General features: G+C 36.4%; 2 protein-coding genes across 5 annotated transcripts in view; both read left to right on the top strand.

Annotated features, from left to right (window-relative positions):
- LOC306856852 (lymphocyte antigen 75-like) overlaps positions 1-3,738 on the top strand; it is a 30,188-nt gene extending 26,450 nt beyond the window's left edge. For both annotated transcript variants that reach the window (XM_079396359.1, XM_079396358.1), the window contains exons 32-35: positions 73-231; positions 919-1,041; positions 1,151-1,333; positions 2,252-3,738. In XM_079396359.1, coding sequence (XP_079252485.1) covers positions 73-231; positions 919-1,041; positions 1,151-1,333; positions 2,252-2,424 — 638 coding nt within the window. In that variant the 3' untranslated portion in view covers positions 2,425-3,738. The remainder of the gene's footprint in view (positions 1-72; positions 232-918; positions 1,042-1,150; positions 1,334-2,251) is intronic.
- A 624-nt stretch (positions 3,739-4,362) lies between these two features.
- On the top strand, positions 4,363-26,581 carry LOC306856853 (myomesin-2-like). Of its 3 annotated transcripts, XM_079396360.1 has the most exons (36): positions 4,363-4,597; positions 4,697-4,721; positions 4,814-4,877; positions 7,403-7,495; positions 7,657-7,792; positions 7,978-8,132; positions 8,460-8,552; positions 11,193-11,281; positions 11,364-11,405; positions 12,488-12,649; positions 12,733-12,894; positions 13,461-13,602; positions 14,053-14,246; positions 17,236-17,410; positions 17,515-17,636; positions 18,179-18,196; positions 18,503-18,690; positions 18,824-18,950; positions 19,714-19,892; positions 19,994-20,108; positions 20,668-20,827; positions 21,128-21,234; positions 21,317-21,361; positions 21,465-21,601; positions 22,713-22,857; positions 22,950-23,009; positions 23,131-23,198; positions 23,285-23,398; positions 23,522-23,609; positions 23,976-24,014; positions 24,141-24,246; positions 24,428-24,591; positions 24,721-24,757; positions 25,157-25,179; positions 25,485-25,540; positions 25,638-26,581. In XM_079396360.1, the coding sequence occupies exons 4-36, from the start codon at positions 7,455-7,457 to the stop codon at positions 26,160-26,162; spliced, it is 4,014 nt and encodes a 1,337-aa protein (XP_079252486.1). In that variant the 5' UTR covers positions 4,363-4,597; positions 4,697-4,721; positions 4,814-4,877; positions 7,403-7,454; the 3' UTR covers positions 26,163-26,581. The 3 variants fall into 3 exon arrangements, with proteins under 3 accessions (XP_079252486.1, XP_079252488.1, XP_079252487.1); XM_079396362.1 differs by lacking the exon at positions 18,179-18,196 and having other exon boundaries at positions 4,531-4,597; XM_079396361.1 differs by lacking the exons at positions 4,363-4,597; positions 4,697-4,721; positions 18,179-18,196 and having other exon boundaries at positions 4,791-4,877.
- The last annotated feature ends 70 nt before the right edge of the window (positions 26,582-26,651 follow it).

Genomic DNA, 26,651 nt, shown 5'->3' with positions numbered 1-26,651 from the left:
GCAATGACGTAACACAAACGCAACTGTTGTTCTGAAAAGATCAGTCAATGGTTTCATTTTTTTTCTTTCCAGAAACTGTTGCACCTCTCTCTTCTGAATCCAGCACCAGTTGTCCCAAGAGTGATAATCACTTTTCATGGGTCCTGTTCCAAGATCACTGCTATGCTTTCAACATGTACAACTACTCTGTCTTTACCATGGAGAGCGCCAAGAATGTGTGTCAGAATCTGGGTGAGTGTATATATCCTGTATTGCTGTGTCTTTAACAAGTTTCACTTTGTATCACAACCGATTTGCAGTTTTTTCTGGTCAGGAAGACATAATACACATGCAGCCAACCTCAATGATAAAACACTCAAATGCTAGCGCAAAAGTTTCACCGTCTATGCAAAAAGCAGCAGATGGTTTCCTTTCTAAACTGTTCTAGGACCAGTTTCTCAAATCCAAACCCCTGACATAATCACTAAAAACTGTTCATTTCGTTAACGAAACCTATGACGAAAAATGAGCTATTAGGAATTTCACTGTTATAGTATTTTGTTGTTGTTGTTGTTTGTGTGTTTTACTAGTTTTCATAATGTAGATGGAGAGAGTGCATAAGTCTTTGATAATAATTTGTATAATAAATAGCCTATAATAAATCAGTACAATAGATGAGGTAAAATACTTTAAAATATTTTTTTTAATCAAAGTTATAATTAGTTTAACCATTATACAGCATGATTATGATTATTTGCATTGACTAAAACTACAAGGACAAGGTTGACTACATAGGATAATTACAAAAAAGTACGTTTGACACAGGACTAAGACTAATTTAAGACTAAATTAAAAATGTCTGACAAAATTTACACTAGTATACACTATCACCCTGAAATTGTCTAACAATATCTTGTGTTTCTCCTGTGTAACTGGCAGATTCTTCCTCCAAGCTGTTAACCATCAAGAGTAAAGAGGAGAATGATTTTGTCTCTGACTACATGAATAAGAACCCTTCCATCACAAGCCGGGTGTGGCTGGCGCTCAACGTCGACACCAATGGTGAAATAATGATTTAATCTGCCTTCAATCACCCTGTTTCCTTCTGTAAGAGTTTAAGAGTCATGTAATGTAAAATGTAAATGTATATCTTTATAAATCTCTGCAACAGGTAAGCCCACAGGTTGGCACGATGGCAGTGAACTGGACTTCTCTAGCTGGGATGCAAATTCAGGCCCTCAGTTATCACAGCAGATGCCGCAGATCTGCGCAGTCATGGTGTCCAGCAACGGCTCCTGGACCCACACGAGCTGCTTGAACAGCCGCAGCCGAATCGTCTGCAAAGCACCTGCCCGTGAGTCCCTGAATTCTCTCACCTTGAAAATGTCTCATGACATATAGTTGAATATAATATATATATGTGTATATATATATATATATATATATATATATATATATATATGGGTAGTTGACGTATCAATGTGTCCTATGGTGTGATGGAAAAATGTAAATAACCTTAAATAATGTAAAAAGAAAAACCTCAAACACTGAAGATAAAGAACTCTCATGCTATTTGTAACTCTTAGAATGAAGATACATTTTTCTCATGTTATTTGTATGTTATTGTATGTTAAGTTTTTTTTTCTACATTTTTGCTGTCACACCATAGGACACAGTCCAATTTTAATTTGTCAACTACCCATATATATATGTGTGTATATATATATATACACACACGCACACACACAGTCACATATGCACTGTAGCTAGATAGATAGATAGATAATGTCTCATGACATAGTTGAAAATAATACGCAAAAAATATATAATACTATTATATATACAAAAATCACACTGGATTACTATAATTAATGGCAAAAGAAATGGATACTGATATTTCCTACAGGCACACTACAGCAAAAGATAATTGACTTAAATCCATTTTTTGTTGGTAAAAATACTAATGGCCTAAGACTTTTGCACAGTTGTGTGTGTGTGTGTGTGTGTGTGTGCGTGTGCGTGCGTGTGTGTGTGTGTGTGTGTGTGTTTACATACATACATATACACACACAATACTATGCAATATTAATATACAATAAAGTGTTTGTGTGTGTATGTGCATATATATATATATATATATATATATATATAAGTAATTATAATATTATTATTAAAATATTTGATGAATAAACATTATTGAAAATACAGAAAAAGTATGATTTTGCAAATAAATCTAAAATGTAACATCTTGGCATAAATATTGCATGTGCAGATCCAGGTAGCCCTGTGGCTTTGATCTTCTTCATCATTATACTCATCTGCATCTTCGTGGCTGTCCCCTTCATCTTATACCAGAAAAACAAGCACCGCTTCCATTCAACAGTACGTTACCAGCGCAACTTTGATGACGCGGACAGCGCGAGTATGATCAATAATGCCGAGTAACGGCTCAGCTGAATGACGTCAAATGAAACGGTAGCTATAATGTGCCTTTTACTAGAAACGCTCCTCTATGCCATCAACAGAAACACCTGCTTCAGTGGTGCAATCTAAGGTTATTTATTATGCTTCACCCACAACATCTTGACCGTTTGTGTAAAATAAAATAGGAGGGATTTTATTCTAAGGGTTTTATTGTTTAAATTAAAATGTCTAAAATGCTTGCGTATACTTCAATTGGAGGACTGCAGGTACTTACCATACTATACAAATTTGACTGTGTTTCTTTGGCTTCTCGTGATTTTACGTTATTGGATCAGGGTTTTTTTTACTCCTCTTGAGCAGCACTGACAATTAACTCATGCATGGAGCTGGGAAGGTTTGAAGAATGTATGCGTTTCCTCTTTTCTTTTCAAAGATGTGATTTTAAGATGTGATCTGAAACTGTATTATCTCGTTTAAAATAATTTATTTTTGTGGTTTTAGAGTTAGGTTTTATTTTTCTTTCTTATTTGATTTTTGAATGCCACTCTTTGAAATTGTCATAGATTTATTAGTCAGCGGTCAATAGAACATTCCTTTCAAACTAGCCAGAATGGTGTCTTTCCACAGTGTTGATGTATCATGCACTTCTCCTGGCATTATGGCATTGTTTGCATTCATTACAGTAATATGCAAGTGCTGTGTAACAGCTTATGGTAACAGTAAATGCAGTGCGCTGTATCAGATGCTATAGTTGGCGCAGTCGGAGATGATATCTATGCACTCTTACGCTTCATTCGCTCAAACTACTGAGATTTGATGCACTTTAATGAGCTGTTTGAATCTAACTTTAAGCACAAATTACAAAATTTTACTTAAGGATTTAGTACATGCTTTGTAAATATTTTATTATATTTTTTTCTTGTTGCTGTTGATTATTTGTTTTTATTTTTTTCAAACTACACCAAAGATGCTTTGGGAAATTAAGGTAATATATTGCAAACCCAAAAATGTTCACTAAAGACAGCGCTGCTTTTGTTATCCTTGTCTTTGATTTGATTATATATCAGCTTTCCACTGTTTTGACTCAATAAATCAATGTTATGTCTTCTAATATGAAATGTCCTTGTTTTATGTTGATGACTGTTAATAGACATGATTTAAGGTCATAGTGTTAAATTACTTTAACGTTTTAGTTGCTTACATGCAGTATTCATTAGTGTGTTGATGCAGACTTAGTATTTATCCAGGGTATTATTAAATGTTAGTTAGTCATTCTTTTCCATTACTAAACTGCAGTGACTTATAATGCAAGTACATTGCATTTAGTGTATGGCCAAAAAAAAAAAAAAAAAAGCATAACGTAGATAAAAGATAAAATGAGTTGTTGCATCTGAGTGTTGTATTGTTATTATTATGGTAAAGTCTGGAAATACTTACCTAGTGCTGTTGCCAATACTATGCACATTTTATTTTTAATTAATTGAGTTTTATTGTTTGTTTTATTTTCTATTTTACAGTATTTAGAAGTGAGTGTTCTGCCCTCCTAAGTTTGCGCAGCTGCTGAAATTGCCGTGCTCTCTATATGTATTTAACAACTAAAATAATGGTACCACATGAACTAAGAATAAACAGTACTTCCACAGCATTTATTAATCTTATTTATACAACTATTTACTAATGCGAATCATTTCATTTAATTAGTTTATTAAATTTGTTTATACATTAACATTATTTTCACGTTTATTTTTGTCCCCTGATTTTTCCTGTTCTTGTTCTACATCTACAAGGCCTGGTTTGACAGACGCTATTGATTAGTTAATGACTTATACAGCAGTACTGTAACTGCAGGGTGTCTATTACAGTCTCTCTCTCGCTCTGTTTTATCTCCTGTTAAAAATAGATGTTGGCAACTGTAGGCCAGGGGAGGGAGAGCAGATTAAAACCCTAAAAAGGGCTCTTAAGACGCCGACTTCAGCATCCGTTTGGAAGTTGCTTCTACTTGTAGAAAAAAAGAAAAAAAAAGAACTTGTCTTGACATCAATTTTTTTAAATATTCACCAACCGAAGCAAAAATTGTGAAACCAATTTGAGCCCAAAGTTTGCTGTCATTGTAGAAAATGAGCTTCTATCCTTCTGAAGTTAGTGAGAACATACACGAGGCTACAACGTCCCAATGCTGAGGTTGCGCTTCCAGGTAAAATCCAGTTTTACCCTATTTGTATGTCTCAAGAGTCATTAAATCAAATAAATGAACATTTGCACCTCAAACTAAATCTGTTATCTTCTCTTTCAGTCGGTAAAATGTTCTGAAAATTGAGGTAAATGCTATATATAGTCTTAAGAGTATCCTTACATGGGGTGGCTGAGTGAAGGCATTCCCTAAGTGAGTGCATTATTTTTGTTCCATCAGCAGGAGCTTTCCAACTGCTCTCAGGCTGCTCTTCCAACACTCAAAGCTCTTCTGTTCTCTTGGGGTAAGTGCAGCTTTATTTCATTAAACTGTTAACAGATAACTATTGGGAGACGTACGCTTCCCAGATGATCAAATTGGGTGTGTTTCGCATACATGACTTCAATTGAACATTGATATTATTGAATATTGAAAGACACTGGTGCCTAGAGCTGAAGTGATTCTGGACTCGGGGTCATTACGCAATGTTTTGATTCTTCCTTATCTTGATATTAGATGTAGTTCCAAATGAGTCGCGGTCTACTTTGAAGTGCTTTTCAGAGTTCGTTTAATGCTGACCTGCACAAATCCTGTAGTTTGTTTCCACATGAGACCTTATGGTCATAGCAGCCTGTCACATTATGTGCGGGTCAAAGGTCAAATCTAAGGGCTTTTGCTCAGATTCTATTGCTCCCGCTTGGATTTTTGTAGCTCTGAGATGTTTGTGTCCATAAGTTGTGTCAGCTTTTCAATTTCTGCCTGTAATGCGATGCACTTGAGCTCATGGAGCTGCTGATGGGCTGGAATGTGAGGCGGTTTTGGTGCTAGTTTACAATAACCAGTAGCTAAATAAAAACTGACTCTGGGAATATACAGTATTTGATATTACACTGATTCAGTTTTGGAGTGTATGTATTTTTATAAGGTGATTTTCTTTTAGTAGGTCGGAGTTATTTTAATTTTCAACTCTTGGTGTATTACATGTATCATTGCTGACCATGATCAACCAATATTACTTAAAAATAGATGTGTGCCGTAGTCATATTTAACATTCTTTATTGTATATTTTGCCTAGTATCAATTATTTTTAGAGGTGATTTAGACTGCACAATGAGTCTTGGTGTGGTCTAAAGGTCCTTTTCAGAGTGTTCCCGACATGCCTGCGAAGGGCGTTACACTTTATCGGCAGGAGCAAACGCAACATCAAACCTCAAAACATGTTGTCCAGCACTCAAGGTATGGGATGCGCTTGCATTGAATTCGATTGGCCGAGCATATGGATAGCTTTGGTGTGAATTTGGCTGAGCAGGCCAGAAGATCTGTCCTTAAACACACAGCAGCGTCCGCTTATGCTAATACCGCTCTCTCTGTTGCTTCCTAAGAGACCCAAAGGTCAATTGACCTGATTGGAGACTCGGTTTAAAGATGCATATGCAAAGCTACCGTGCACTGTGAACAGACTCGACATTACGTCATGCATCAGTGGTGAGAAAGGAGAAAATACTGCTTCGCATACTGTAGGAAAATATGATATAAAGCATGGCGCGCAAGCATTTTGGCTGTCAAGAAAGAAAGTGGTTTGCATTGACATTTTGGGTGAAGAGTATTGGTGGGATTCAGATTTGCTTCAGTGTGGAGACTGTTGCATTTAGGTTAACAAGCATGAATAAATCAGCTTTTCCCAAACCTTGCTATACGTTAGAGGACTCATTTTGTTGTTCTAATCAATGTTGGAGATTTTGCAATGGACAGGAGAATGTGAATCCAGACAGTATATTGTACTTTGAGATTAATAGTCATTTAAATCACCATTTGAATTAAATTTGTAAACATTTTTGGGATCATAATTTGTTTTGTATTGAAGACACAATCATAGTTGTTGGTCAGATTTTTTTAAAGCTTTGCTGGCGCTGCTGACTGAAACATGCTGTTTAGCGTCTCTTGTTAGCATCTGTTTATTTACATTTTTGCATTCATGCATTTAACAGTTGTTGTTTTTTTTTTTCAGCGTGACTTAAAAAAAGAGGAGGAACAAAGAACTTATCCGTTCTCTAATTAATTATGAACTTATTAACCATCTAAAGTGGTTTAAGTACACATTATAAAACAATAAATAATATACTTATTTCCATAATAGGTACTTATTTCTATTAATATACAAAAAGAGTATACTTACTGTAAGTGCAAACTGAATTGTTTCCTGACACTTAAATGCATATTAATTAGAATGAAAATGAAAAGAAATTATAGATTGAAAATTACGTAAATAAAATTTTTTTTTTTTTTGACCCACTTAGGTATAAAGGCTCTTAGGTATAGGACATAAAGGCATCTTTATATGTAATTTCATAATTACTTGTATTTTTTAATGTGTTTAAAGTGTACTGCCGAATGTACAGACAAGCATTATTTGATACAAAACTGAATTTGATTTGCAGAATTAAGCAATTTAAACAGAATTAACCATTAACAATGTGATACACATTATAAAAAGTAATGAGTAATACTGAGAAAGGGAAAAAAAACAAAAAAAACAGAGCAGGTTAAAATACTTTGTTAGCTTTTGCTAGCCAAATATGGTTTCCTGATCAGGCTGGCTTTGTTTTGTTGGTTTTAAATCAGTTTTACGCATTTGCCATTCCAATTTTAAGCAATAATAACCACTGTATAGTAAATCCACAATATACAATGTACTACTATAACCGATGCAACTGATCCCTCAGTAGGTGAAATTCTGACTTTCACACAACAGCGCAAAGTGTGAAATGTAACAAACTGCTGTCACACGATGCAAACATGACTCAAACGCTGTTCTGATGTGTACGGCAGGAAATCAAGCTCTCAGGTAGTGAAGAAGGAGCAGGTCCGGGCCTCTGAGGCTATGGCGGAACAAGCCTACACAGTGCCAGCCTTCAGGGAGAGGTGAGATTTTATTGGCTCCTGCATCTATTACAGTTCAGAGGGCTATTTAAAGACAGTGTAAGAGAAACCCTGAAGCCCGCTTCCATATTTACAGATGACAAAAATGATAATGTCACTGTGCAAACCTGTGCATTTTGGAATTTTCCTTTTTGCGTCCACAGGGCTCCTGAAGGCATGCAGGAGTATCAGAGAATGGCGGCTCACTTTGGAAGAGATTTGGTTCAGCTGCAGCAGGAGCTGCACAGGATGAAAGTGGCCACACAGGAGCAAGTGGACAATATTGAGATTACTAGAGAGGTGAACATCATCTTAAACATCTCTCTTTCTCAAAATACCTCAATGTTCACCCAAAAATGATCCTTCTGTCATCATTTACTCTCTTTTTCCTTCTGTGCAGCACAAAAGAAGATATTTTTAACAGTGTTGTGTATTTTTCCATACAATGAAGGTCAAAAAGCAGTCATTTTCCTGTATTTTAACAGGTGAGGGGAATGATGCCTTTGAGGAAGGATTATCCTCTTGAGGTTCCCAAAGCACCGGACTTCCTGGTCAGTCTGAGAGCTCACACTGTGTGGGAAAAGACTCCCGTCAAGCTGTTCTGCACCGTCTCCGGCCAACCCAACCCTATTGTCAAATGGTTTGATTCTATTTTATATATCCAAAACCTTCATGTAATCTGCTCTAGTAATGATCTGATGGCTTGACTTCTACTTCAACAGCATAAACTGTAATATTATTTAAATAATCTCAGCAAAAAGGCAATACAATTGGATTTTTTTCAGTAATAATGAGAAGACGAAATTTGACTGGAAATTGTTGTCTTGAATGAATTGTCACATGCATTTATTCTGCTCAAGCTTCATTCATGAGGTCCTTTATGTGTTGTCTGTCTCTGCTGTGGTTTTACTCTCACTAATTTGGTTCAAATTAAGCATAACTGTACAGTATTTCTCTGTATTGGCAGGTATAGGAATAATGTTGCCATTGAACCCTTGAGTGCTCCTGGAAAGTACAAAATTGAGAACAAGTACGGGGTTCACAGTCTGATTATTAGCAGGTAAGACCTTAAAAACCCTCATTTCACAGTTAGGCCTCTAGTTTCCTTGTTCCATTTTAAATTTAGAGTTGCTAACAATTAAACAACACCTCAAGTTTCGCTTTATTGCACCTTTACTGTACCTAAATTAATTAGTTACACATTTTCAAGTGAACTTTAGCTTCAATATGTACTCACCCTTATGTCTTTCAAAACCCATTTGATTGTCTTTCTTTCATGGAACACAATGAGAGATATTGCGAAGAATGTCCAAGATGATCTCTTCCATACCATAAATATAATTTTTACCATAAATTGAACAGGATATTTTTTTTAATGTGAGTGGTGACCACAGTTGTGTAGGCCATTTTTCAAGGCCTCTCACAAAGATACAATATCATCTGATTTAATGTAGCTTACAAAGCATACAGACTACTTTTATGGTGCTTTTGGTCTGTTTTTGAAGAAAACCATTCACTTTCATTCTTTGGAAGAGTGCAACTCTCCATTTTCCATCTGTAATGGCCTGCGAAAATGAATGAAGTACTTGTGAGAGCGACTTTCCAATTTAGTCCCAGTGAGGTTAATCTTGAAGAAGTCTCAGCTGTTGGTTCTGCTCAACTTAGCTATGCGTCATTCGATCCTGGAACGCCTGACGCCCGTGAAGTCTCACAGCCGCCATTACAGTAGCACCTCTCAGAGATCCCAGGCCGTTGCAGTGGCCGCTGTTTGGTCTGACCAGACGCTCATTCATTCTCAGAAAAGCTTGTTATATGTTTTCCTACAGCTCTCAGAGAGAAATCAAATAATGCAAATACAAAAGAATAATGGTGTATTGGTCAGAACAAACATCTCTTATGCATTACAAAGGAAAAGGAGTGGCTCTAAAATAGTCCACAGGGACTGAAGGTCACATTTCGGTGCTCTATTCTCACTCCTTCAAGGACAGCAAGGCATGTCTGAGTCCAACACACTGCTGTTGTTTGAGATCATGTTCTGGATGCAGAGTCTCTCCACTCGTACCAAATAGTTCTTGAAAGATGTGTGAGGAACACCCTGTTAACTAGCCATACGACCACTGGCAGGTAATGAAACAAATGTTTTGTCTCACCTTTAAACCTGAAGTGTGTAATTTTTCCATTGATATTTTCTCCTTTCCCAGTTTAATATGCACAGACAGTTGACCCTTCGCTGGGAGTTTGATTGACAGTCGATCTGACCAATGATAACGCCAAATCTGCCATTATTGTCTGACAAACAAACCAGACTGGAGAGTACTCGAAAAATACTTGAAACTTGAAAAATACAGTGTATTGACATCTTTGCGCAATGGAAACAAGATACCTTCTGATGTTCATTCATGTTTATTTCATGTAAAATTCATGTGCCGCTTGAACTGAGGTGCTACAGCAATCTATCATGACACATTAAAGAGCCACAAAACAAAGTTTATTGTTTGAATTTCCTAAAAAATTTAAAAACTTGAAAGCTTTGTTTCATACCTAAAGTAACCTGCTCTGGTGCGTTGTCAGTGTCCTATTTGTTCTGCGATGTTTTTTTCACTGCGTGAGAACATTGTGTGGTGTGAGAGCGCCATGGTTTCTTGGACATAGCAACAGTAATGAAGGGGGGCGGGTCTTTGCGAAGGGTCAATTGTGAGATAATTTAGCCAAAAAGTGTAAACAATGGTGTAAAAAGTGTAAAAATGGCAACAGTGGCTCAACCAATGGTTTAAATTGGGGGCGGGGCTATTGGTTTGAATCACCAATGGCAGACAGGAGGAGTGTTCAGGGAAACTTTTTTGAACACAGTCATTATTTTCCAATTTTGATCACAATGGGCCCTTTTCACAAGACTGTGATGACATGTTGCAATAGGCATCAGCATCGTAAATCCTGAAACGTTTTTTTTTTTTCTTTTAAATATATATGTACATTTATAACACTATCCTTTTATATATATCACCTTTGCATCAAATTACAAAAAAAACTAGTTAAGGCTAATGCGAGGGTGTTTCTAGTGCAGTGTCTATGGGAGGAATGGTAAGTTTGATATCGTTCTCTCTTCTGACTGCCGTTATCAGTCTCTCTCATTTTTATTTCCTTTGATTAAAACACTATTGTGGAGTTTTTCTTTCACTATTTGAGCAAATGGAATGCAAAAAAATATATATTTGTGGTACTCTCCCATTCACTGCTCTCTAAGTTTACCCAACTATGATGACTTCTGCTGCTGAGAAACCTGGAAATGTGAAAAAGGTCTATAGTGGCACAGAAATCACACACTTCCTTTATTTTGTAAAGTGATTTGTTATATAATATAGGGTTTAATCTCTAATGCTAATTGTATTCATTTAGTCACCCTTATCTTGTTTCAATAATAGTTAATAATAGGCTTTTTTCCCCCATCCATACAAGTCAGTGGTCACTGAAATGGTTTGGTTATAAATATTCTTTGAAATATCAACATTTTCTTCTTTTGTGTTTCATGGAAGACAGCAAGCCGTACAATGACAGGGGTTTGAAACAACACGAGTAAATTTTGAGTTCTGAGTCCATATGGCCTCTATAATATGAATTTTGAAAGGCACTAAAGATAATTCTTTATATTTCTTGTTAGAACACCTGTTTATTTACACTGTGAAATTGTGTTTGATTGCAGATGTGCAGTTATTGATTCTGGAGTGTACAGTGCTGTGGCAATCAATCCGCATGGAAAGGCCACTTCCAAGGCTACTGTCTGCGTCAGGAGTGAGTGTGTCTTCTTTTCTCCTCATCTTTTCTCTTCTCTTTTGGTCTTTAAGTAATTTACCTTCCTTGTCTTTCCATGTAGGGCCACTAGGGGGAGGAGAGCTCTCCCATCTGCCAGGGCAAGGTGAGATGGAGCCAGGTCTGAAGGACCTTACTTGAGATCATGAGCCATAAATATCTGTTCTGTTCCAGACGGAAAGCCTTGATAAGACATGGAAACAATGTCACATTTTTCCCAGGGTTCATTTGTGCTTGTAAACAGAAGGTAGTGTGGTAAACACCTCCTAGAGCTGTCAATATACAAACAACATGTTATTCTCATAGATTCTCAAATGACTTGAAGAACTGGGTTGTGGAAGAAGAACGAACAGAACAAAGTACCTTTCACAACAGGGATGAAGTTTACATCTTGGGGATTTAAGTAAATGATGTATGGTTGATAAATATATCAAATGAATGTAATAATAAACAAACAAACAAATAAAATCTAAATGCAAAATTAATTATTATAATATTATAATTATTTATTATTAAAAAATAAATAAATGCATGAAAAAATAATAATAATCATTTTTTAAATTAAATAAAATTAAAAACAAATATAATATATGAAAAAGAAACAAACAAACAAATTTCTTTTTAAATTATGAATAGCATGAAAAACCACAGAAATTAATCAAATTAATAAAAGTTATTGAAAATAAGATATCATCTTATAATAAAATATTTAAGTCATGCAAATATTTCTTTTAGTTTAGGAATTTGTCATTGCGAGTACAATCTCTATAATCACTTTTTTGGGGGAGCGCAAAAAATATCCTATAATCACTTCTTTTTTTCAGGGAATGCAACACAAAAGTTGTATAAACCATCTCAAAAGCATTGAAGCATCAGCTTATAATAAAATCTTAAAATATTTAAAAATCTTCTTGGATTTTTTTTTTTTTTTTGCAGCTTTAAAATATTTCATATAGGATAGGATTTATCTCTGTGAGTGCAGTCTCTATAATTGTAATATCCAATAATTATGAAAAACAGTGATGGAAATTCATTATGGTAAAATAAATAAGAGATTTTAACATATAGATCTATACCACACAAAAAGCATTAGCTAAACATGTTTTGCACAGTCAAATGGTCTGGTTTATTAGTATGATGCATATCTGACCCATGGGTGGTCTTGGGTTTATATCGTGTTTTCTTTAGCTCCTCTGTTCGGCATTCATCCCAGCAAGCTTGAGGTGACCCTGCTGGAGTCATTTGGAGTGACGTTCGGTACCGAAGGAGAGTCTGTTAGTCTGGTGGCCAACATGGTGGTGGTGCCTGATCTGCCAAACCTGCCACCCGAGGCCATGTGGTACAGAGATGGTGAGAGGCTGCATTTCTCGTTCAGTTTAGAAGCACTGAAAACGGTAAACTGATACTAACACACTTTGTATTTGTGTGTGTAGATACTCTGCTAATGCCAACCAGGTGGGCTGAGATGTCAATTGGTGGTGGGGTCGCCAAGCTCACACTTCCTCACCTGAACAAGGATGATGAGGGTCTTTACACGCTTCGCATTTGGACCAAGGATGGAACTACTGAACACAGCGCCTACCTGTTTGTTAAAGGTACAGCATATGTGATGCATAATCTAATGATCACTAAAATATCTGTGGGGGGGGCATGGGTGTGGAACAAATATGAGATTGGAGGAATAATTACAATAAAATTAGTTTTGTGTTTACCTTGCTCTGCGAAACAAAGATTTGTGAGCAAACATTGGTTCTGGAGAGCTATTACATTTAGTCTAACACTGGCCGTGGCTTCTTTTGTTCCGCAGACGTTTTCCTCTTTTGTTTTTATCCGCCATCTCTATTTTTCTGTCATCGCTCGGCTCGGCTAATGTCCGTCATTTGCACTGATGAGCGCTCTCTCCTCTGCATCATGAGTAGACACGCAGCTTACTGCTGATTGGCTACAAGTTTGTTTTGGTACTCGGCCCCGACTCATTTTCTAAAGCGTTTTTGAAAAAATGCATACCCCACCTTTAAATGAAAAAGCAATATAATGTTTTTTCACAGTTGGGTGTGCGTGCGGGTGTGTGTGTGTGTGTGTGTGTGTGTGTGTGTGTATATATGTGTATGTATATATATGCCATCTTTGTTTGCCATCTACGTCTGTATTTGTTTCACAGATGCCACTCCCACAGTGGCCGGGGCCCCTGGAGCCCCCATGGATGTAAAAGTCTCTGATGTCAACACAGATTACATCCTGGTCTCCTGGAAACCTCCAAACACCACCCATGAGGCTCCCATCACTGGATACTTTGTGGACAGGTAAAATTGCGAGTTAATCAGAATTGTGAGATTTTACACTTGCAATTCTGAGAGATATGAACTCGCAAGTCTGACTTTTATCTCAGAATTGCGAGTTTATATCTCACAATTCTGATTTAAGAACTTGCAACTGCGTGTTATAAAGTCAGATTTGTGAAGTATAAACTATAAAAAGTAGAAAATATTAGAATTCTGATATATATCATGTTTTCATCGCAAAACTCACAATTTTGAGTTTATATCTCACAATTCTGATGTTATATTTAGCAATTCCGAAGTCATTTCACAGAATTGCGAGTTTGTATGAGATAAAAAATAATCTCAGGAGCCTTTTTTATTTGTTATTCAGTTGCAGAAATGGGCACACATTTTATTATTTAGATAAATAATTAAACACACAAAAAAAGACATGTTGGACATATTTTAAATTATCTCACGTACATCTTACAGACGCAAGTCAGGAGCTAAGGACTGGGTCCAGTGCAATGACTCCCCTGTGAAAGTGTGTAAGCTGCCCGTCCACGGCCTGACTGAGGGGGCTTCCTATCACTTCAGAGTGAGGGCTGTGAACAAAGATGGCATCAGTCTGCCCTCCAGGATGTCTTCTGGAGTGACCGCTGCAGAAGTAGAGAGTGATGTGGAAGGTAGGACTAAAAACACAGCAAAAAAACATTTTGTGCTAAAACAGGACCAGTATAACCCACATGATTTAAATGAGCTGTTATAATAAACTGAAGCAAAATGCAAGCTTGCATCAGTAGCAAAAACATAACACTTAAGTGTACAGGATGCAGCATTATGCTTTTCCTCCGAATTTACAAAGAGAATTTTCTCTCAGGTGTGATCCAAGTGCCTTTAATACTTCGCTTTCTGTGTTTTTTCAAATTCATTATATGCCTTTTGTGTCACATTTGAAATACACATTTCAAGTGAGTTAGCTTAAAGGCATCTGTACTGGTGATCTTAAAAACAGTCCGGTGTTTAATATTTTTAAATGGAATCACCAAACCTGATGGAAAATTAAAGTATTATGTTTATGTATTGTGAAACAGTGATTAAAATCAAAGGGAAATATGATATTGCGATCTGACAGGAGGAACTACAAGGAGGTACATTCAATTTCAGATTTCACTGAGCCATTAATATCATCTTTCTCCATCCTTTCAATCCAACCAACTGCACGCGGTCTCTGTCAAATTACACTTAATTAACACTTAATCCATTTTTTTCATTCATTCATTCCATTTAGTAAAACATCCAGGGTTTAACAAAAACCTTGATTTTTGAAAACTTACCTTTCATTTTTAAGGAAGACAACTCTTCCTTGTGTATTATATTAAAAAATATGTATGCATGTGACCATTGTAACCACGAATAAAGAAAAACCATGGCATATCCATGATTTTATGACCTTCATGGTTTTATGTTAAAATTCATATGTATGGAAGGTGCTCGGTAACTAATCATGTTTTTCTTCATTTTTAATCACCTGTTTGGCTTCATTTTAAGTAGTCCTGACTTCAAATTCATTTTTAAAAGTAAAGATATTACATGTCATCTCCCAAAGGCCATGTAAACCGCATATAAAATAAAATGTATTAAAATGTTGTAGTTTTTTCTGCAGTGTGGTCTAAATTCTAAAATTTTATTTACCAGGATATGACTAACTGAATTTTTGGCTGCTATTTATTTTCTTATACAATTACTTTCCTTACGATATTCACAGAATATTCTGAGGAATGGTAAAGTAATTAATTCTTTCTCTACCGTAGCTTTGTTTGTCAAACAAGTCTTTTTTTTTTTGCCAAAAATTAATGTTGTCTTAAAACATTAGTACTAAGGTACTAACACGCTGCAAATAAGAGTGTGCATGTAAAGTAGATGATGTTAAAAGTGTCATTTTGTATAAATAAACATCTGATTTATTCCTGTTCAGTGTATGTAACAATACCAGGTCCACCCACCAATGTGCATGCTACAGAAATAAACAAAACATACATTGTTCTGAGCTAGCCCTCGTGGACAGGCACCTGTGTGGTACCTCATAGAAAAGGTGTGTGTGTCCTTTTTATCTGTAAAAATAAACGTTTTTCTCATATAATGCTTAAAATCTATGAAATATTAATAAATAATGACAATTTCTTAATAGTTTTCAGAATAAACAGTGTTAGATTTAAAACAGTCATGAAAATCAAGGAAGTCAAGGAATTTATACATAAAAATATGGAAGCATATGTGTAGCAAAATTCAATTTGCAATGTAATATGCAAAATGGCAATGTATTTCTGTATTTAAATATACATTTTCCCATACCATATGTGCAACATTTAGTGCAAAATGAAAATACATTTTAAAGCTTTAAAATCTGTTTATAATTTGCATATTAAAACTAGTGTAGAAAATGGCAAATTTAAATTATATAATTGAATTATCATTTTCAAAAAACAAAGCTTCATTTGTCAAACACATATAATGCGGCCCTTCACTTGGTGTGGGAAAACTTGATGTGGGTCTCGAGTCAAAAAGTTTGCCCACCCCTAGTCTCCGCCTCAGATGTCACGCCCATGGACCGTTGGCTAAACGTCTGATGCATACGGCACACTTTTCTGGAAACACTTCAGGAATGTCGAAGTCGTAATCTGACTGGTTGAATTAAACCAGATTTCCAGGAGACGCGAGTGTCGCGTTTATTTTCGATCCGCCAGGAAACAAAGATGCCGTGGCGCCAAACTCCCTCACGAAAGAAGAAATATTATTGCATATTGCATTGCCATTTTGCATATTACATTGCAAATTGAATTTTGCTACACATATGCTTCCATATAAAAATGCCATAATCTAAAATTACTAGAGTCTTTCATTGTGCTTTAAATGTAGTACATGAATGTAATACATTATCAATGTAATAATGTAATTTAATTTTAGTGACATCATATTTGGTAAAAAGGTTGTTTTTCCCATAATTCCTGGGTTTTTAAAGGGGAAACTCTCCATGACTTAGTGTTTAGGTGACAGTCACGTCTGGCAGAGAGTCAACACTGCGGTCCAGCTATGATCTCCCTGTTACCCTGTTTATGATATGGAGGACAAGAAATCTTACCGTTTCCGCGTAATCACTGTCAACATGTATGGCTTAAGAGAGCCGTCAGAGCCCACAGCACCCATCCAAAAGGTGGACCCTTATGGTAAGAAGGCTCCAAACTGTCAAACTGCAACTTAACAGTCCTGCTGTTGTGGTTGTTTAACTGTCAGATGCCAAACTATGTGATATGAGATGTCCAGATGATGTGCAAAAAGATCCTACAAATGCTTCTTGTATAACGACTTCCATGGTGTATTTTGCAGGTGTTGTTTCAAATATTGGTATGTATGTTTATGTTACCACAGCCTTCTGCTTTGCGAAAAGGAAATCACTTAGCTTGCTAAAAGTCTGAAATATCACTGCGATCTTAAATGCTTTTCCACTCCACTAGAACTTTGACACTTGTTGTTTGGTTCGCATTTATTGTGTTTTAGTCGCACCTCAGCCCACTTCCATCCACTGTAACATGTTCACTTTCAGCACGGCAGACTTCCACTCCCAGTTAAACCTGTGAAAAATATCTCAAAAAATTGTGTTTTTGGTTTGTGCAGGTGTCCCCTCTGCCCCAGGACAGGTGATTGCTTCCAGAAACACTAAAACGTCTGCTTTTGTGCACTGGGAGGCCCCGAAACATGCCAACAACCTCATGGGTTACTATGTGGATGCCTCTCTGGTTGGCTCCAAGAAATGGTTCCCTTGTAACCACAGGCCTTACAAACACACCAGGTAAAATGCGTACAAAAACATCCAGATTTTGTCACAATAATCGCTTGATAAGTCTTGGAGGTAGGTTTATATTGTGCTTGACTGTCTGGATTTACATTTGTTAGGTTTGTGGTCCATGGTTTGGTCCCCGGAGATACGTACGTGTTCCGTGTGCAAGCTGTGAATGCTTACGGATTGAGTGAAGAATCACAGGAATCGGCTCCTCTCTTCATTGATGCTGCTCTTTGTACGTATACAACTATGCTGACTTCTATAGCAATGTTACAAAGGTTATAAAGGAAAGGGAAGTTAGGATAAGACTATTAGTTTATCAAAATGGTGATTTATTGTTGGTTTAAAGGCACTTCATATTTTTGTTTGTTTGTTTCACTGGCCTGTATACAGTGGTGGTCTTGTAGTTTATATTGACACCTACTGGTGTGGATGTATTATCCAAACATTGTCAGTTGCATATGCAAAAATATGCAAATGTATACAATAATAGACTGTATAAATAGTAAAACATTCAAAGTGTAAGAATAGTAGGAATATTAAAGTAGCATATTAAAGGTGCACTAAATATGTTTTGTGTTTTACCTGCTTGAATACAAAAGTGGTCTTGTAGTTTATACTGACCCCTACTGGCATGGATGTATTATCATGCAAAAACAAACACCGACAGTTGGAGATTCAAAAATAGGCAAATCTATAAGCCATGTACAATTTCTCATTTAACATTTAAATAAAGCTCTGTGTTGTTGCCATACACATTTGTGTTATCTTATACAGTTGGGACAGTGGAGTATGGTATGTATGTAATATATTTCCATTTATAAAGTGATTTAGCACTGATATTTACACACAATCCTAATAAAATCACATCAGTGTGAGGTACACTTATTGTAGACACGTTTAACTCTTGGCTGTGAATTTGTGTATGCTAGTGCATCTATAACCAATCACTGAATCTGATGTCACAGACACCGTCTATGATTTAATCTTGCACCTGATTTTTATTTGATCCACAATGGCTCTAGTCACTCATAATGTGTGTGATTGTCAGAACTTTTATCCGTCTCACTGAACGTTTTTCCCTCTGTCTCACATGATCAGCTACTCCCTCTGCCCCATACGGCATCAGTCTGCTGAACTGTAATGGATCCTCCATGACCCTGGCCTGGAAACACCCCAAAAACACAGGCGGCTCTAAGATCACATCTTACTACCTGGACAAGCGTGAGGCGAGATCAGTCGACTGGAAGGAGGTTAGCCCCAATCCGGCTGTCCACAGGACCTTCACGGTACGCTCTGCATGAATATATTTCTTATTTGAAATCTATCTTTATCTTTGGATTTAAAAAAAAAATTACTCTAAATGTGTACCGTTGTAGTGTGTTTTCTGGATTGATCTGTATTTTTAACATCTGGATCCAGGTGGAGAATCTGACCAGTGGAGTGTTCTACGAGTTCAAGGTTCAGGCTGCTAACTTGGCCGGGGTTGGCCTGCCATCTGAGCCCAGCAAAGCTTTTGCCTGTGAGGCCTGGACAATGGCTGAACCTGGTCAGTGCCCTGTTTACTGTCAGCATAAAGCAAAAGACCTAGGGCCAGTTTTAATAAACAGGGCAAATTAGCACGAGAGCACAATTCCAAAACGGCGCCGATGGGTGTGGAAATTTCTGTGGGTGATTTACTAACAACGCACAAATTAAAGAACACAGACGCAACATCTTATTTACATATCGACCAGCACAATATACCAAGCACAGTGCAAATTAGCATAGTCGCAAATAAAGAATAAAGAAATAAAGAAGCCATAGTACATTGAAAAGAATCGAATCCAGCAACAATTATTGCAGCCATTTCAAGTGCAAAACATTTAAGACATGCTTTTTTGGATGTTAAATGCATCATTCATTCATTCATTCATTCATTCATCTAACAATGCCTTAGGAAAAGCAGTTAATCTTAAAAAAATAAAGCATATACAGTACATACACCCAAATGGGAAATAAAACAGTTAAGCATGTGTCCTATTCTGTGTCCTTAACTCCTGAAAGATTGGTGTTTCATATTTTTAAAGCAGTCGATGCAATATGGGAAAGAAATGAATCATATCTGTATGTGTGTGAAAATATTCAGATCTAACCCCGTTTGTAATCGTTAACATTTTCATAACTGTGACAGATTACAGTTACATTTATTTTGTAATTAATTTAACTATGTTACATGTAACTAGTAACTTCCCAACAATGTTCATATATGGAGGTTGCGCATCAGAAAATACCATCTTGTCTAAATTCATAATTCCTCTCTTTGTCATCAGGCCCAGCGTATGACATTAGTTTCTGGGAGGTGCGTGACACCTCTATCCTGGTGCAGTGGAAGCCTCCTGTGTACAGCGGAGATTGTCCCATCACTGGCTACTTTGTGGACATGGCAAAGAAGGGCTCATCAGATTTTACCGCTGTGAATGCTGAGCCAATCGGGCATTGCTACTTAAAGGTGTCACACAAAACCCCTCATTTTGTTACAAATCTCTGTTGAAAGGAACATGTATGTGAAATGTGAAATACATATTCAGATGTTTATACACTGATCTGTAGGTGGCTGGACTAGAGACTGGAGCATCATATGTGTTCAGAGTGCGGGCTGTGAATGCTAAAGGTGTTGGAAAAGCCTCAGATGTGTCTGATCCTGTATGTGCAAAAGCGCTGCCAGGTAACTGCAGTACTGTATTATTATCAACTGTAAGCACTCATTAACATTAGGGCTGCAACAAACCATTTAGATGTTTTTGTAAATTGGATTAATTTAATGCTTTAACAATTAACTAATAAAAAGATTTAATCTTTAGTTTGCTCCACAATGGATAGCCTTTACACTCTGGCTCTCATAAGTGCTGTGTTTTTCTTCTTCTCTTGAATTGCATCTGGGAGGGCTGAATTACAGTTTTGTGCTACAGCTCCACATTGGTCAAACCGCCTTATGCAGGCCCTTACATTAGTTCAGATGACTGTTCAACTACAAAAATATTTATTGACAATTTTTTTTGTTTTGGAAAATAATAATAATTTCAGCCCTAATCCACATCCATTCTTTAACATAAAAATTTTGTTCCAAACCTGTATTTCTTTCTTGCTTGGAAGATAAAAGATGTTTAGCATGATGCCCGAGATGCTGTTTCCCATACAGTGAAAGCAAATAGGGTCACCTTTCATTGAAATGCAAAAAGTGGATTATGATAGATAAAACTCCTTATTTTGATATTATTTTTAAGGTACAAAGGAGATTGTATGTGGTGTGGATGAAGAAACTGGAGACATTTTCTTAAACTTTGAAGCTTGTGAAGTTTCCGAGACCTCTAAGTTCACATGGTCAAAGTCCTACAAAGAAATCACTGAATCAAGCAGGGTCTCCATCTCGTCCTCTGGAAGACAGTATGTCTGATCTGTGTGGATTTTGTCATTTATTCAACCCAATCTCATGAGAATTTTTAAGTATCGTGCAAGTGAATCAGTTTGCACAATCTGGCTAGTGTAAAAACGTATGATTTGTGGGTAAAATATCACCACCAAGGTCACCAAAGATTGAGATTCATATGAAATTGCAATCAGTTTATCAAATTGTAAAATACTTACAAATAGTCATGAGACTGTGTTGCATATATGACATCATTACATAATAAAGTTCTGTAGCAAAGTGCTGTAAATTAACGAGCTGCGTTGTGTTCTGTTAAGCTCTAAGGTGACATTTGTAAACGCTGAGGAGGAGGATTTGGGCGTCTACTCTGTTGCGGTGACTGACACGGATGGAGTTTCTTCCAGTTACTCTGTCAATGAAGAAGGTCAGAGATTGGGTTTACATTTCTCTTTCTTTATTTACTTATGAAGGAGTTCAATTAATATGATACCTGTTTTCTTTTACAGAGCTCAAGAAAATGCAGGAGCTGAGCTACAGCATCAAACATCCCAGTGAGTTGCCTGTGGATTGTTCATGAATGTTTTTGGTCGTCATTTCTTGAGAATCTAAGAGTAATTTGGTGTTTAAATGAATAACTTTTTACTCTTTTGTCAGTTGTTCCACTGAAGACGGAGCTGAATTATGAGATTCTGGAGAAGGGTCACGTGCTGTTCTGGGTGCAGGCTCTGAAGTTGTCCTCCTCTGTCAACTATAGGTTCATCGTCAACGATAAAACCATCACGAGTGCTGAGGTACAAGCCAGCACTTTATTGCTCCAAAATGATATATGACGGTGTTTCCCAAAAACATTTAAACCATTTACTTTTGTAATTTAGTAAAAAAAAACATTATTATTATCGTTGTTGTTGTTTACAAACAATAATACATTTACAAATAATAACCAAAATTAGCCAGTTATTATTTTTGTTATTTATTCTTTTTATTATTAATTAAAATAAATTATAATAAATTATAAAAGCTACAAATAATTAATACACACAGGCTAGTATTATTAATATTGTTGTTGTTTATGAATAATTATATATTTACAAATAATAACCAAATATTTTTTATTATTTATTAGTTGAATTTACAGTTTTTTTATTATTTAAAAATTTATTATAATTAATTTATATAATTAAAATCTAAATTTTAAACAAATAACTAATAAACAAAATCGACATTATTATTATTATTATTATTATTATTTACAAATAATCAAAATCAGCCAGGTATTATTTATAATTATTATTGTTTTTAATTATTATTTAAAAATCAATTATAATAAATAAGAAAAACTACAAATTTACAAATACAATTAGGCTATTATTATGATTAATGTTGTTGTTGAACTTTACAAATAATAAACAAAATTAGTTGTTATTATTAGTTTTATTTACAATTTTTTATTTAATTATATAAAAAAAGTAAAAAACAAAAAAACAAAAATTAAACAAATTATAATTATTTATTAGTTTTATTTACTATTTGTATTATATTTAAAAAATAAACAAAAAAATGATCAAAACAGGCAATTGTTGACATTAGTAGTAGAAATCAGAATCAGAAAGAGCTTTATTGCCAAGTGTGTTTGCACACACAAGTAATTTGTCTTGGTGTTAGGAGCTTCCAGTACAGAAAGTACAAACATAGTGCAGACAACATATAATTAAGGTGATAAAGAACACTAATAATGAAGAGAATAGACAATAATTAAGAATAACAATAGTAATAAAAAAATATATATACAGAAAAGAGACATGACCATAGACAGAACTGTGAACGTGTAGTAGTAGTATCATTAAAGTCACAATTAAAACCCTTGGTAAAATGATATTTAAAATGATTGTACTGTGTGTTTAGGGTTATAAAATCAGCCATGATGTTTCTACTGGAATTATCCAGATGACTATTGAGCACTTCACCAAGGCCAACGAAGGCACTTACACCATTCAGATCCACGATGGCAAGGCCAAAAGCCAAAGTTCACTGGTTCTTGTGGGAGATGGTAAGGGCTTAACAGTGTCTAAAAGTAAAAGTCCAGTCACAATGCTGTTGCGGGATAAGTACAGAACTATAAAAACTCTGTTCTAATCTTAGCATTCAAAGTTGCTCTGAAAGAAGCTGAGTTCCAGAGAAAAGAGCACATCAGAAAACAAGGTTTGTGAAGCAACGTAAATACGACAAAAGTGACAAACTTGTACCCCATATTGTCGGTATTGTTTGTAATATGTGGTCCGTTTTCATTTATTAATCTGTCCTATTATTCTGGTTCTCTCAGGCCCTCACTTCTCAGAATACCTGTCTTTCCATGTGACGGATGACTGCACAGTGATGCTTGTATGCAAGGTAAATGCAACCCAGCATTTTAAGGACTATTTAACATCGATAGCAGAGTCTCGTATCATTATCCTTGCCATATGTGTACACTGTAGCTGGCCAATGTGAAGAAAGAGACAAAGTTTACCTGGTTTAAAGAGGATGAAGAAATTACTGTTGATGTTCCACCAAACCCAATGTCTGGATCTTGCTCTCTTCCAATCCCCATGGTATGATAACCGGCGCTTCAGAGATCAAACTTGAGAAAGCATTAACATAAATGCAACAGCCTATTAATAAATTCGATATTTAGCTTACTTTGTTTTTATTGTAACTACTTTCTGTTCCAACAGTTCTCCAGAAAAGACCAGGGAATTTACAAAGCTGTACTGGGTGATGACCGTGGAAAAGACACTTCTGTCTATGATATTTCTGGCAAAGGTAACAATATGTATTTCATTACTATATGTGTGTGTTTTATATACCCAGCTGTTTAAAGATTTGTGGTCGCAAAGATAGTAATTTTATGCAGCAGGGACACATTAAATTGATCAAAAGTGTCAGGAAAGACTTTTATATTGTTTTCACAGAAATATTATGCAGCACAGCTGTTTTCAGCATAAGAAGAAATGTTTCTTGATCAGCAAATCAGCATATTAGAATGATTTATGGATTAATGGCCTCGGTGTGCATAAGATTCCCCAAATTTTAAAGTAGTAGTGTCTTTAATAACACACTATTATAATAACAAAAATATATATGTAAACACTATTTGTCATGATTATTAATTTCTTCTCTTTTTGTCAGTGTTTGAGGATATCATCAACGCCATCGCCAGTATTGCTGGTATGTTGGTTACTCTCTTCTGATTTTATGTACTGGCTGAAATCATCAGATTCACTTCCATTTTTCAGATCCATTTAAAAATATTATCACTATTGTAGTTTGAATGTTTTGTGTGTTTCGTTACAGGTTCCTCTGCCTCTGACTTGGTTCTTCAGTGCACACCAGAGGGTATCAGACTGCAATGCAACATGAAGTACTACACAGAGGAGATGAAAACTAGCTGGTTTCATAGGTACATTCACATAAAGAGAGGCCAACCATATGTTCGGACTCAGAATATACAAATCAGATGATAATGGAATTATATGAGTTGTTATATGATAATATAAGCTTGAGATCAGAACAGGAGTATGTGTTGTGTTTGGTGGGTTGTAGCCAAAGTGAGTGAATTTGTTTTGTTGTTCTGGCTTCAGAGAGAGTAAGATCTCCTCCTCAGAGAAGATGAGAATTGGAGGCACATCTGAGGTGGCTTGGATGCAGATCTGTGAGCCCACAGATAAGGAAAAGGGTCATTATAACATTGAGATTCATGATGGGAAAAAGTCACACTCTCGCACCTTTGACCTTTCTGGACAAGGCAAGTGGAAACTGAACTGTTTTTGTGTGTGTGTGTGTGTGGGGGGGGGGGGGGGGGTCATTTCCTTTGTCATGGACTCTTTTATAATGTGTTACTTACTACTTGTAATGTGTTCCTTCATTCTACCAGCATACATTGATGCCTATGCAGAGTTCCAGAGACTTAAGTAAGAGAATCTCCATTGATTCTGTGTGTTTTGTTTTGTTTTGTTTTTTTTCTTAAAGGGATAGTTCACCCAAAAATGAAAATTCATTAATTACTCACCCTCATGTCATTCCAAACCCATAAGACTTTTGTCCATCTCACACAAATCAAGACATTTTTGATGAAATCCAAGAGCTTTCTGCATCTTCATAAACAGCAAGCAAACAGGGTCATAAAGTTATCTGATTTCATCAGAAATACCTTCATTTTTGTTTTGAATATGAACAAAGTTCTTACGGTTTGGAACGACATGAAGGTGAGCAATTAATGACAGAACTGTCATTTTTTGGTGATCTCTCCCTTTAAGAATCAGCTCAAAAATCGAGCCAAACACTCATATTTTCTCTCTTTCTTTCATCAGAGCTGCTGCCTTTGCTGAGAAGAGTGAGTATTTCCGAGAACTGCTCAAATGCAACATTAATAGGGCTCTAATCCGTTTCATATTCATGCATACTTGAACTCGGGCAGTATAATGCAGTGTAAAGCTTTGTACAATGAAAATAATCTCATTAAATCAGCTTAGGAATGTGTACAGATGCCAGAATTATGACCCACATTTTCATGCAAATGGAAGTAACCTATTTATTATTAAATCAGTGTAATTTTTACTAAAAACTATTCATTCTTTTGATTTATTTAAGTTGGAGATAGTGTCCAAATGTGTTATATGAACTATTTTATTTCTGTAGACCGTGGTAGAGTGGTAGGTGGCCTGCCAGATGTTGTCACCATTATGGAAAAGAAGGTAGTGTATCTTTTGCATTTCTCACATGAGGTGTTCCTATATGATGGATTGATTCATAGTACATCTGCACATACTTTGTGACCTTTCACCTCTGCAGAGCCTGAGCCTTACTTGCACAGTGTGGGGTGACCCCAACCCTGAGGTCACCTGGTTTAAGAACGAGCAGGAAGTTGTGTGCGACGACCGCTACAAGATCACCTTCGAGGGTGGCAAGTTTTCCAGCCTCACTATCAATAGTGTGCATGTGGAAGATTCTGGAAAGTACAGCATCAATGTACGGAACAAGTACGGAGGTGAATTCGTGGAGATCACAGTCAGCGTCTACAAGCATGGCGAAGAGATCCCAGAGCCCAAACTGGGACAGATGTCCAAGCCTGTTGCTACCCCCAAGCCAGCTACGCCAGCTACACCCGCTCCACAGTCTGCAAAGACCCCGACTCCTGCGCCCTCCGTGAAGTCCCCAACCCCTACTCCACCTCCGTCTGTGAAATCTCCCACTCCAAACCAAGCTCCTAAATCACCCACTCCAACCCAAGCTCCTAAATCACCCACCCCACCCAGATCCATGAGATCCCCCACTCCGCCAAGATCCGTGAGATCCCCCACCCCTACTAAGAAGTAACTAGTCAACTATGGCTTATAGAATCTGAAGATACATGAAGTATTGATAGAGTTGATGTATAGTCTGAAGATGATCTGTTTTAGTTTGCTGCAGTAGTCTCCAAATCAGGATCTGTCACTGGTTCAGATGCAAGGTTAAACATACTTACAGTAAAATATCTGAGGGAAGAGTCCTTTAAGATCAACTTCAGACTCCAGTGTACCAGTTTTCACCTCTGAAATAGTCAAAAAGAATAGGAAGATTGTGTTTTCTGTATTGCTTTCGCAGCCAAACGATAAGAGAGTTGCTGAAGTGCTGCTGGGCCTGTCAAAATCATCACAAAGGCCACCACTGTCTTATCTGTCTTTGTTCTGTACCCTCCAAATGCTTGTTGGTGCCAATAAAAATCAGCCGTCTCCTCTCTGGAGTGGACCTTCAGTAGTCTGAGTTGAATTTGTCTCAATAGGTCATTCTAAGTTCATTTGATTGAGTGTATTTTGGTTGTTTCTC

The sequence above is a fragment of the Barbus barbus genome (assembly GCF_936440315.1).
Source record: "Barbus barbus genome assembly, chromosome: 37".
In the NCBI taxonomy this organism is placed as follows: domain Eukaryota; kingdom Metazoa; phylum Chordata; class Actinopteri; order Cypriniformes; family Cyprinidae; genus Barbus; species Barbus barbus.
This window is presented reverse-complemented; position numbering and strand designations above follow the sequence as displayed.

What these genes read in the sequence shown, in the direction of transcription:
- LOC306856853 (XM_079396360.1), top strand. Translation starts at nt 7,455, where the DNA reads ATGGCGGAACAAGCCTACACAGTGCCAGCCTTCAGGGAGAG. An exon ending in AAACCATCACGAGTGCTGAG is followed by an intron (nt 21,602 to 22,712) that starts GTACAAGCCAGC and finishes CTGTGTGTTTAG; the next exon opens with GGTTATAAAATCAGCCATGA. An exon ending in TGCTGCCTTTGCTGAGAAGA is followed by an intron (nt 25,180 to 25,484) that starts GTGAGTATTTCC and finishes TTATTTCTGTAG; the next exon opens with ACCGTGGTAGAGTGGTAGGT.